Here is a 12,255-nt window from a genome sequence, read left to right on the forward strand (position 1 = left end):
TCGGGACGCCTGGGTGGCTCAGTGGGTTAAGCCGCTGCCTTTGGCTCAGGTCATGATCTCGGAGTCCTGGGATCAAGCCCCGCATCGGGCTCTCTGCTCGGCGGGGAGCCTGCTTCCTCCTCTCTCTGCCTGCCTCTCTGCCTGCTTGTGACCTCTCTGTCAAATAAATAAATAGAATCTTTGAAAAAAAAAAAAAAAAGAATGGCTAGAATCAAAGAGACAAGAAATAACAAGTGTTAGTGAAGATGTGAAGAAAAAGGAACCCTTGTGCACTGTTTGTGGGAATGCAGATTGGTACAGCCACTATGGAAGATAGTGTGGAAACTTCTCAAAAAATTAAAAATGAACTACTTTATGATCCAGGAATCACACTGCCGGGTAATTTACCCAAGGAAAACAAAACCACTAATTCACAAAAAATTTATATATCCCTATGTTTATTGCAGCATAATTTATAGTAGCCAAGATAAGGAAGCAAATCAAGTGTCCATTGACTGATGAGTGGATAAAGAAGATAAAGAAGATATTGAGATAAAGAAGATATTGAAAAAATTATTTATATATATTACATATATACACACACATACATACATGCAGTGGAATATTATTCAGCCATAAAAAAGAATGTAGATGGACCTAAAGGGAAAAATGCTAAGTGAAATAAGGCAGACAGAAACATAAATACCATATATGATTTCGCTCATATGTGGAATTTGAAAAACAAAACAAATGAATAAGAGACAAAAGAGACAAATACAGAGAACAAACTGGTGGATGCCAGGAGGCAAGTGAGGTGGGTGGGAAGATATGTGAAATAGATAAAGGGGATTGAGAGTATACTTATATTGATGAACACTGAGTAATATTTAGGATTGTTGAATTCAAAAAAATTTAACAGTAAAGATATACCCAAATATATAGCATGTAAGAATCTTTGCAGGCACTTGGGATCTTAAATATAGATGGTCTTTGAGATATGGTGTGCCACCCTTGTTAAATTCAGAGAATTATATGAGTCCCAGATTTGATAACAAAATCCAGAAATCTATTTAGGGTAAAACAGATTTGTCTCAATTTATAGAGGTAATGAGTTTTTTTAGGTTAGGCTTTTAGTCCTATTTTTTTTTTCTTTATAGTGATGGTAGTGCGGGAGTAAAATGATGATTTAAAATTTGTGTTTATTTTGGCAAAATATCACCGAAATAGTGATACTTTAAGGATTATTTAAATTTGACAGTAGTTAGAATAAAATATCTAATGTGTTTCATGTAATTTATAAACCCATTTCATGATACATTCAAAGTACTGAATGGGAAGAATCTACAGCCAAGAATACTCTATCCATCAAGACTATCATTCCAGGGCGCCTGGGTGGCTCAGGGGGTTAAGCCTCTGCCTTCGGCTCAGGTCATGATCCCAGGGTCTTGGGATCAAGTCCCGCATCGGGCTCTCTGCTCAGCGGGGAGCCTGCTTCCTCCTCTCTCTCTCTCTGCCTGCCTCTCTGCCTTCTTGTGATCTCTGTCAAATAAATAAATAAAATATTAAAAGAAAAAGATTATCATTCAAGATATCATTTTAACTTTAAGTGGGAAGAGTTTCCCAGACAAAAGTGAAGATTCATGACCCCTAAACCAGCCCTGCAAGAAATATTAAAAGGTACTCTTAAGTGCAAAAGAGAGACCAAAAGTGACAAAGACAAGAAAGGATTGGAGAAAATCTCCAGAAATGACAAAACATGTATTCAAAACAAGATTTAAATTTATGGGGGGAATTCTTAGTAATCAAGGTAATGAGGGCTGCATAAATCCTGATTCACTCAACATAATTTCCAAAAACAATCCATACAAAAAAGCATGAAAAGTATGAAATCTACAACCTTGGCACAACTAGAAAGCAAATGATGTCCAAATTCGTTTTAACTTTAGGGAAATATTACCAACTTACAGTGTGCTATTTTTCCTTTAGCTTCTGCAGGTCTTTCACATGAGCAAGCATACTTAAGGAAAAAACAATGTGGAAGGGAGAAGAGACTTTGTGACTGTCTAAAGTTGATTTGAAATCATTACTAAAAAAGGGAAGTCTGTCCTAATAAGTACAAAAATTCTGAAAAATACTACTTGTAGATCAAACAGACCAGCGGTTAAAGGACTTAAAATTTATGTGATATTCAAGGAAGTGGTCTTGGGAAGGTAACTATTTGGAGGAGAAGAGGGCTTTTATAAAGGAAGACAGAGGTAATCTTTGTAAAATGTTTTTTGAATGGAAAAGAAGGGAAGAGATACAGAAATCCTTCAAGATAAAAAAAAAAGTACAAAAAAAATATATTGAATGATAGAGAACTCCTCTCCCTACTGCTGATCCCTTAAAAAAAAAGCTTCCATTAATGAGAGCATACTGAATGGTCCATTCTCCCACTGCCAGTTCTTTCCATTGCAATTCAGTGAGGCCAGTAATTTTCACCTATGCAAACTACTATAAAGAAGAAAACAAAAAGATGATTTATAGCTGTTCAGGTGATGAAGTCGTTGTCCCCAAACAATGGAAAAGTGGAAGAAACCTGTAAAATGATAACTCCAAGCTGAAACCATTCTCCATAAATAAGTGTTTAGAAATGTGACAGATGAAAAAAATCATCATTCAGAATTTGGAAATACTAGGAATAGAGTTGGATTTTTTTCAAAGGTATAGATGAAACAAAGTGATTAAACTCCAGAAAGAAAGATAAAAAGATAACATTATATCAAAACAAAGATTAAATTACACAGTGACCACAGAAGACTAGATTCAAGTGAAATCTTAAAAAGATTACTGAAGGAAAGCAGGAAGATAACTAAGTGAATGGAAATGAGATAAGTTTGTTCAGGGGATTATGGAGAAGGTGTTTGAAAAGGGAGGTAGGTTAGAGAGGTCCAGCTTACATATAATCCTTTGGAGCATCTCACTGTGCCTGCAAGTTCAGAGAATATTGGGAGCATGTAGGATGGACACAGGAGATAGCATAGTGGATCTCTCATTGGTAAAATCAAAAACAATTTAAACATCAAAAGAAAGGTATTAATTGATTATAATGATTATAATTGATTATAATAAGGTAGCCTATAAGTTGATACGGACATGAATGAGTAAATGCATACATGGAGGAAAAGCAACCTGTCTTATAAAATGTCTTATAAAATGTAAATGTAGATACAATGTATTATGAAATTAGAAAATCCCCATTTGACAACCACCATAGTAATTTTTAGGCAAGAATTGTGAATGGATGTTACAATCAGTTAAAGTTTGATAAGTAGGATATTTACATAGAAACTTTAACAAGATACTAATTACAAGGGGGAAAATAGTAACTTTATAGGGGAAAAATCTTGACAGACACTACCTTAACCAAGTTAACAATACCAGTTGGGACAAATAGATGTCATGTGGATTTTCATGAGAGAGATTGTGGACAGAACATCACTTCTTTTTAAGTTGTTCCTGCCAAAAATGTAGTCTAAAGGTAATCAGAAAGAAACATTAGACAAAGTCAAATTGAGAGATATATGACAATATAAATATAGCCTGTATTCTGCACAAGTACAAAGGTCCTGAAAGACAGAGACTGAGGAATTGGTTCAGATTAAAGAGGTTGCAGTTTTCAGAAAGCAACAGCTAATTCTGGATTGGATCCTGCACTAGCAGGGGGATAAAAGGAAATTAGGAATAATTGAGAAATTTGAATAAGGTTTATAGATTATAGTGCTATATCCTTGTTTTCTAATTTTGATAATTGTGTTTTTCTTTGTTTTTAAGAAAATATTTAGGGGCAAAGGGACCTTATAACCTCTACTTTAGTTTGTCCAAAGGATTCAGAAAAAAAAAAGTGTGTGTGTGTGTGTGTGTGTGTGTTTTATTTAGGGAAGGCAGTCATGGTAAAATGTTAACAGTTGGGGAGTTTGGTTGAAGATAAATGAAAAATGTGGTTTTTGAGAATTTTCTGTAACTTTGAAATTATTTCAAAATAAGGGGATGACAGAAAATAGTTTATAAGAATATAAAGTTAATTTTATATTATTAATTTCATATAAGTTGCTAGCAGTAAACCAGTGTTTAAGAATAGACTAAATGCTATAGATAAAATGAAAAATACTTCATTTATGAAAGTTGAAAGTGAAATATTAATATTTCTAGTTTTCAGTGTTATGTCTTTGGTGTCATCATTGAAATATAAGTGTGTTCTTGTACACATTTTTCTAATTACTGGAAAAGCTCTTTTAGACCTGTAGTAAGTTGGAGGAATAGAGAGGAAATTGTTATAAATTGAGTCCCTTCCTCTACTAACTCCTTCCTTCACCTTGAACTCCTTCTTATTGATAACTTAGAAGAAATATTTTTGAATAAGTATTTTTGGAAAGGACAATAGGGACTGGCATACTCTTTTTACTGATAGTGAACTATAGTTTGTTGTTGTGTTTTACTGATAGTGAACTATAGTTTTTTGTTTTGTTTTAAGATTTTCTTTATTTGAGAGAAAGAGAGAGAACACGAGCAGGGGGAGGGGTAAAGGGAGAAGCAGACTCCTGGCTGAGCAGGAGCCTGATGTGGGGCTCGATCCCACGACCCTGGGATTGAGATCTAAGCCAAAGGCAGATGCTTAACCGATTGATACATATAGGCACCCCTATAGTTTTTATTTTAACAAATTTTCTCTAGTCATGCTTAAAGGATATTGTGAAGCAGCATTACTTGTCTCAATTTTAATGCTTTTTCATAGCTCACTTAATTTGCAAGCCTTAATTTAGAGTAAGAATTATTTTTGGAATAAATGCTTTGTTGATTGTCATTTTCTTTCTCTTCTTCAGTATTAGAAGTATGGGAAAACATTTCTGACTAAACCTTTGCTAAACTCAGAATTTTAGTACAGCAAGTACATCTAGATGCATCTCAAGACATAACCGATTTCAAGTTCAGTGTTTTAATAAGGGTATTCTTATATTCATTATATTCCTTAAAGTGGTGTATGGTACAATGCCAGGATTCTAAGAAACAGTGTCGCAATCAGTAATGAAAGCTTAAAACTTTCTGATGACAAATATTATGTAAACAAATATAAGTGGGAAATTTGGGAAAGTATTTGTGGAACATAGTTAATATATATAAGGAGCTTTTACTTAGATAAGTAAAAAAAAAATCACAAAGTATGAAATGGTCAAAAGATGGGCAGTATAGAGAAAGCAAATCCCAAATGACAACAAATATAAGAAAAATATATCTAACTATTACTAGTTAGGAAATGCATATTAAAGAAATGAGATTTTTATTTTACATCTATCATACTAACAAAACAGTTGTAACATTTATATGAAAAAATTATGAAAGAGTCCATTAGTATACCATTTGACTTAGAGGCATATCAACAAGGTGTGGATGAATGACTAAAATAAAATAAAGAGTATTGATAGAGTCCCTGTTTTATCAAATGCTGACAAAATCCCTTATTATGTATACATGTATATATGAATATGGTTATATGATCTTGCATAAAAATGTGGAATGAAAAATACTAAGTCAAAAACACTGGTTAAGGGGTTTATATTGGTTCAGGGGAAAGTAGGGAGGCAAGTATAAAACACTATTTCCATATATATATGCATTTATATAAAATATATATATTTGTGTATTTATATTGTAAGGATTTTTTTTAAAGATTAATTAATAATAGATTTATTTTCACAAGGTGAGGAAAGGAACCATTAGGCACATGTAGTGTTAAGAGTGTTCCATAAGGAGGGAAAATAGAAAAGTTCCCAAGGAGGAAAGTAGCTGGTGGTTAAGGAAGACACACACACATGCACATAAGCACACGCACAAACACATGAATGAGGCTTAATGGATGTAAAGGAGAGTGATGGGAAATAACTTCAGATAGATAGATTGAAGCCAGATAATTTTGTTTACTTAATGAGTTTGGATATTACTTCCAGTGCAGAATAAAAGCTCTAAACTTCTACTTAATTTGATGTATGTTTAAAAATATCACTTGGTTATCCAAAGGATACGAGCATAGTCATTTGAAGGGGCACATGCACCTCAGTGAGGTTAGGAAGGACCTGAGAATAGATGTAACAAAGGGGTGAGGTAAGTGGATTGCAGGACTGGATTCAGGTTAAAGAATTTCTGGAGAGAGAATACAAAACAGGAGAGCTAGATAGGAGGCAAAGTGGAATACATGAAATTGAGATTTTGGAGGTGATGTGATTATTGGTGATGGCAGAGTTAAAGGTGTGACAGTAGGAGTGGGTGTTTAACATGCGGTGGATGTGGATCATTTGGAGGTTGGGGGATGTTTTTGCAACGATTTTTTTTTTTTTTTTTTTAACTGGGATACTGAAGTCACCAGATATAAGAGTAGGGCTGGAAAGAGAAGTGCAGGTGAAAGATATCAGTACATGAGGGGGTCACATGGTGCCCTTTACGAGGACATTTATTGAGTGGTTTAAGTTTCATGTTGTGAGCTTCAAAATACCTGGGGCTTTTGAAGGGGAAGGAAGGAAAAATAACTTGTAAGATAGAATACAGAGCAAAAAGGACTTACTTATCTTTCCCGCTCTTGAGCATAGTGGATATAATATTTAAAACAGACCAACAAATATTGGTCTCTGTTTGAGAGGACTTCAGGTGACAGGTTTCAGTTGGAAACTGGAAGAATATTCAAAGAAAAATTTGAGGACTTTGGGGAATTTGTTGACCCTAGACTGTGAATTTTAAACTGGATGATAAGAGCCCAGTGGTCAACTGTGTCCTCTTGTTTTTTGCCTTCTGCAGCAGACTGGCAGCCAGGGATAAAGGAAAACTTCCTCAGGAGAGTGCTTTATGAGGAATTAGAAGTTAAATGTGGAACTGTAGTCTTGTGGCAGATGGAGGAGTAAGAGGCTCATGTGGAACATGAGTCTACAAACCTTTTTCAGCTGTGGAATCTGACTCAGGATTAAAAGAGGACTCATCTTTAGGTAGCCTGTATTCAAGTACTTCTCATGCTTTTACTAAAAATATACCTTTTTTTCTTTGATCGTCTAGGTTACTTTTACAAAGAGAAAGTTTGGATTAATGAAGAAAGCCTATGAACTTAGTGTGCTCTGTGACTGTGAAATAGCACTCATCATTTTCAACAGCTCTAACAAACTGTTTCAGTATGCCAGCACTGACATGGACAAAGTTCTTCTCAAGTATACAGAGTATAATGAACCTCATGAAAGCAGAACCAACTCGGATATTGTTGAGGTAACACATATATCTAGTAGTGCCTGAATTGCAGACATGATTATTTCTTCCTTTTAGTAACTTTTAACTGTCAGATTGCTTCACATCCACATTTCAAATCCGTTTTATATATATATAAAATATATAAAAATATTTTAAACATATATTTTATATTATGTATATATATAAAATTTATTTTTTTCTCCAAATCATTTCTTGGGATGATCTAATTATTGTATAATAATGTATATATATTTTTTATCCAAATCATTTGTTACAAGGATCTGATTATTGCTATGTCATGACCCACTTAGGCTATAAACATATGCTGTTTATTGAGACAAAATTAGGCTGTTGTACTGTGTAGAGCAGTATAATACAGCATTTTATCTATGATTATTTTGTATGCATTTTAAAGTTAATATTATAAGAAACTATATCACTTGGGATAGTATGAAGTTACAGTTTTAATATGCCTTAATCATTTCATTGCATCAGTGACTACCCACAATTTTAAACACTAATGAAATGGAAGAAAATGACATAAATAATACTTCTATTTTGTGAATATTATTTTAGTTGTGGGGTGAGGAGAGATTCTTCACTTTTTTTTTTCCCTCCTTATCTGTTGTCCTTCAGTATTTCTAATAATTCTGCCAACCTAATTAAAGTGAAAATAAAAGGAATTTTTTGGAATTATTTCCATCTTACTCAGAAATAGGTTTTAAAGCAAAACCTTCAAAAAGGAGACTCTGTATGCCTTCCCCTATAATTTTCTTCTGCTGTAAAATATTTTTATAAAAGATAGTTTTCCATTTATGTTTCTAATGACATTTTAAATTAGCTTAATACTTTTGTCTTTTTTGTTTACATTTAGAAATTCTGTTTCATTTTTATTCAAAAAGGGAAAATTTTCCCCCACTACTTCAAAAGTTACATACTTTGGCTTAGTTTTTATATTAGAAAACTATTTCAGTAAATTAGGGATTTCCTTGTGAAAATACTAAAACCATGTGAAACGATGCAGAATTAACCACAAAGGAAGAAATGAAGTCCTAATGTAGATTTTATTTGAGTAATTAAAATTAAGATGAAGAGTCTTTAACTATTTTAGTGTATGGGAAGCTAATTTACCTGCCTCCACTGATGAAATGCATTTTAAATTTCCTTTATACCCTATTACTCTACTGCAACCATTCCTTTTTGGACAGTAATTGACTTAGTTTATTACTGCAAAAAGAAAAAAATCTGCTACTTAGAGTTAAAAAAACACCTCTGTTACTTTTTAGCAGTTAATCAGTTGTTTGCAGTGAGAAGTAAAAGCATCTTATATTACAGCTACAGCTCATCTCTGTTGCTTGTTCCCCAGTTTTATTTAAATGGCTCTTTGCTATGAACATCCCCTGAAATGTGTACGAAGTATTCGATTTTGTTTTTGTTGTTCACTTCAGTTAAACTACATGGTTACATCGTAGCCAAACCCCTTAATGCAGTTGTGATTGTATCAATTTTAAGTTACTTTATATTAGCATTTGTGGTATATCTTAATCACTTATGTGCTGTATAAATTAGACCCTTTCCCTATTAAACCATAATTCATTTTGAATTATGATTTTGTAAATTATGGGATCATTATTCGGGTACTCTTTTATCAGAGACTTCATAACTGGATTCTCTTTAAATGGAGAGTATCCCTAGTGTGTTTAATTTAAAATGACATCTTATTTTAAAAATCTTTGTATCTTATCAAACGCTCCACTGCCTAAGTCAAAGAAATAGAGTTGACTTTAATAATGCCAACAAATAGATAATTCAAGCTAGTTTCATTGTAGAAGGCAACCACCTCCTTAACCCTAACTACTCTGCTCTTTCATTGCAGCAGTTGTTGTTCTTGGCCCCTGGAAGTTGAGGGTGCTTCGCACAGCCCAAAGTTTACTCCTTAGAGAATATGAAGAATATAGTCTGATTTAATCCTCACAGAATTTCAAACTACCTCAGTCTTCATCTCTGTTGTGGTCAGCAATCAAAGTGTAAGAGAGTAAATCCCAAACATGTTTTAGCAGTCTCCTGAATTACAGTTTACTTTAGTGTGAAGGGAAACTTGGCAGGTCAATTATCAATTGGGAGTTCAGTGTTTTCTTTTTAATTGGATTTCTTAGATACAAGTGAACATGAATATTATGTGGAGTTCTGAATTATATAAATACAATGGATAGAAGACATATTGGCTTATGAGGGATACATTTGTTGGTAGGACAAATTATAAGGCTGAATTTACTTTGTATGTTAAGCTTACTGAATTAACCTTCATTATAAAACAATGGTGGTTATCCTAGATACTCTTTCTTCCACATATAAAGTAACGGAACTGCAACCTCACTAGTGGTGTGCATGTGTCTGAGTTCCTTTTATGAGTGGTGGTGATGGCTTATACTAATGGAGCTATGAAGATTGTTGTGAACCAAACTAAGATTATAGGACAAGAGTAATGGCAGATACATATAGAATTTCCTATGGGCCAGGCATTTCCAAGTGCTTTACAAATATCTCATTTAAAGATATTTTTAGAATACCGTTATAAGTATTTTTTTCATATAGTGTTTCATATAGTTTCCTTTCAAACAGTTGTAGTCATTGGAAGCACATTTTTGTCCATTTAACAGAAATATTCGAGGGGTTCCTCTGTGCCATGGAGTCTGCAGAGTGATTTTATTTAGTGATTTCTGACTCAGGCCCCAAGACTATTCTTTCTACACATAGTTTTGTAAACCAGTGAGATACACTTGTACCAAATGAAGACTTTATATCTGTGAACTTCTAACAAATTGGTGTAATGTTCTGGATGGCTGAAAAAGCCATCTCCTGTGACTGAGTTCATCAGCAGTAAATGGAAGCATAAGTGACCCGCTTTAGAGTGTTTCCTAATGCAATATGGTTGTCAGTGAGACTAACTGAAAACTTTGAGAACAACCTTCATAAGGCCTCTAACATGAATGCATTTATTTCCTATTGCATGTAAGTTACTCTTTAAGATCAGTAGGATTTTACTTTCCCCCATATTACTAAAAAGCTATACCTGCAAGGATGTACGTATATTAGGCCTATGGAACTAGATCTAGTATGTTTTCTGGGAACACAGTGAAAAAAATATATTAAAAGTAGTTGGTATTTAAATATTATGATGATAAACAGATATAAAGAAAGGTATGGTTCTCAGATTTTATCTATCTTTTGATTTTAACCTCAAATATTAGAAACCCATATACAGAATGGTGTTCTATCTTTGCTGTCCCTTGTTTCACATTACTTATATTTTGAAACTAGTTTCTTAAAATTTTAATCAATTTTAACAATTATAATTGATAAAAAATAATTTATCGCTTTTAAAAAAATCAACAGCATTTACATATTTTAAATTGCATTTAGATATTTTAAAGTCTGTAGTGTCTTGTAGGATGTAATTACCCCCTACATTCAGAAAGCTTAAATAAATGAAAACGGAAACTTACACATTAGTAAATTAGAGAGTGTCATTAAGATAAACTTTATAAGAGACTTTATAACTGGATTTCTTTATAATGGAGAGTATTGCTGCTGTGTTAATGGCATCTTATTTGAAAATGCTTATACACTGCTTTTTAGGAGTTTATTCCTTTAAAAAATGAGTTTTACTACTCATTTTTTACTATGTTTCCTATATTTCATTAGGAGACATTCTATAAAGAATGTCATCAGAAATATACATTGTATCTCTCCATGTTATTAAGCATTGATAAGAAAAATATGTGGCGTTTTGTTTGGTAATTTAGTTGAAATGTACAAAGGCAATGTTATAATCCCCCATCTTTTTCTTTTCAATAAATTAAGATTTAAAAGCTTGTGAACTGTAGTATGCAATTTGATAAGAACATTGGATTTGTCTTAGAGTATTAGAGAAACTAGCAATGAAAATCAGTTGGTTACCATTATTCATACACGTGTGTATGTGTTTATATACATTGTGTTTACACTAAACAAAAGCCTAGGACCAATAAAACGGTTCTGCATCAAAATAAAAATTAGGCTAAAGCCATGAAGTGAGGATTTTAGCAGCTGATGATAAATGCCTGAGACTACTTTTGTATCCACTTTTCTCTTTCTTTCGCTTTGCAGGAATATTTGAAATATTATATATTCCAGTGTATAAATATTTTAAAAATAGTTATGACTTGGTGATATTGGAGAATATTTAGCAAATAGCTTATGTGGTGATTCTTATCACTGTGCTGTTATTTAAGAATGTAAGAGACCATGGCCGTTTATCTCTTTAGTTAGTATCTTGTAAACCGTTCCCAGATAGAGGTATCTTCCTCATGACAGGAATACTGTAGTAGTTAAAAGAAAAATTTCTCTTGTACTATCTTATTTGATCTTCATATCCAAGGTATGCTTTTTCAGAAGTGGGGATTGAGACTCCATTTGCCCAGAGTCATGTAGCAATTTAATGGCAGAAATAGGATTAGAATCTGGCATTGACATTATAGCCTCCCTTTGCTCCCCAGTTTATTGAATCTATTGGAGCTTTGGAACATTTCGCCATAAACGGATGAAGGTTTTTATAAATAAGTCAGTGATGTATATATAACATGTAGCAAACGTGAATGAGTTTTCCTCAATAATAACAGAAAATGAGTGGGGATAATTGTAGTAAGAATAGTAGATAACTTTTATCTAGTTGCTAATTTAGTCTGGTACCTTCCGGGGCTTTTACTTATTTCATCTGATTGAACCCTCTTATTGTCCTTATTTCACAGATGAGGAATTTGAGACACAGTGATAAAATAGGATGACAATAATTTGGATTCTAAAGAAAGAGAAAATCTGCTTTTTCAGAGTCTTACTCATTCCTCCGACTTTCAGATTACAATGGAATTTAGAAATTACCAATATCTTAAAAAAGAGGAAGATAGGGAATCAATATAAGGTGCATCTACCAATTATTAAATAAAAACAGCTGGTAGTGAAAGTTGACCATGG

At 33.1% G+C, this 12,255-nt stretch overlaps 1 protein-coding gene across 10 annotated transcripts in view; it reads left to right on the forward strand.

Annotated features, from left to right (window-relative positions):
- Positions 1-12,255, forward strand: part of MEF2A (myocyte enhancer factor 2A) — a 161,256-nt gene that overhangs the window by 88,856 nt on the left and 60,145 nt on the right. For all 10 annotated transcript variants that reach the window (XM_047739149.1, XM_047739150.1, XM_047739147.1 and 7 more), the window contains one exon: positions 7,057-7,260. In XM_047739149.1, the coding sequence (XP_047595105.1) occupies positions 7,057-7,260 (204 nt within the window). The remainder of the gene's footprint in view (positions 1-7,056; positions 7,261-12,255) is intronic.

Source organism: Lutra lutra, chromosome 7, assembly GCF_902655055.1.
Source record: "Lutra lutra chromosome 7, mLutLut1.2, whole genome shotgun sequence".
NCBI lineage: Eukaryota > Metazoa > Chordata > Mammalia > Carnivora > Mustelidae > Lutra > Lutra lutra.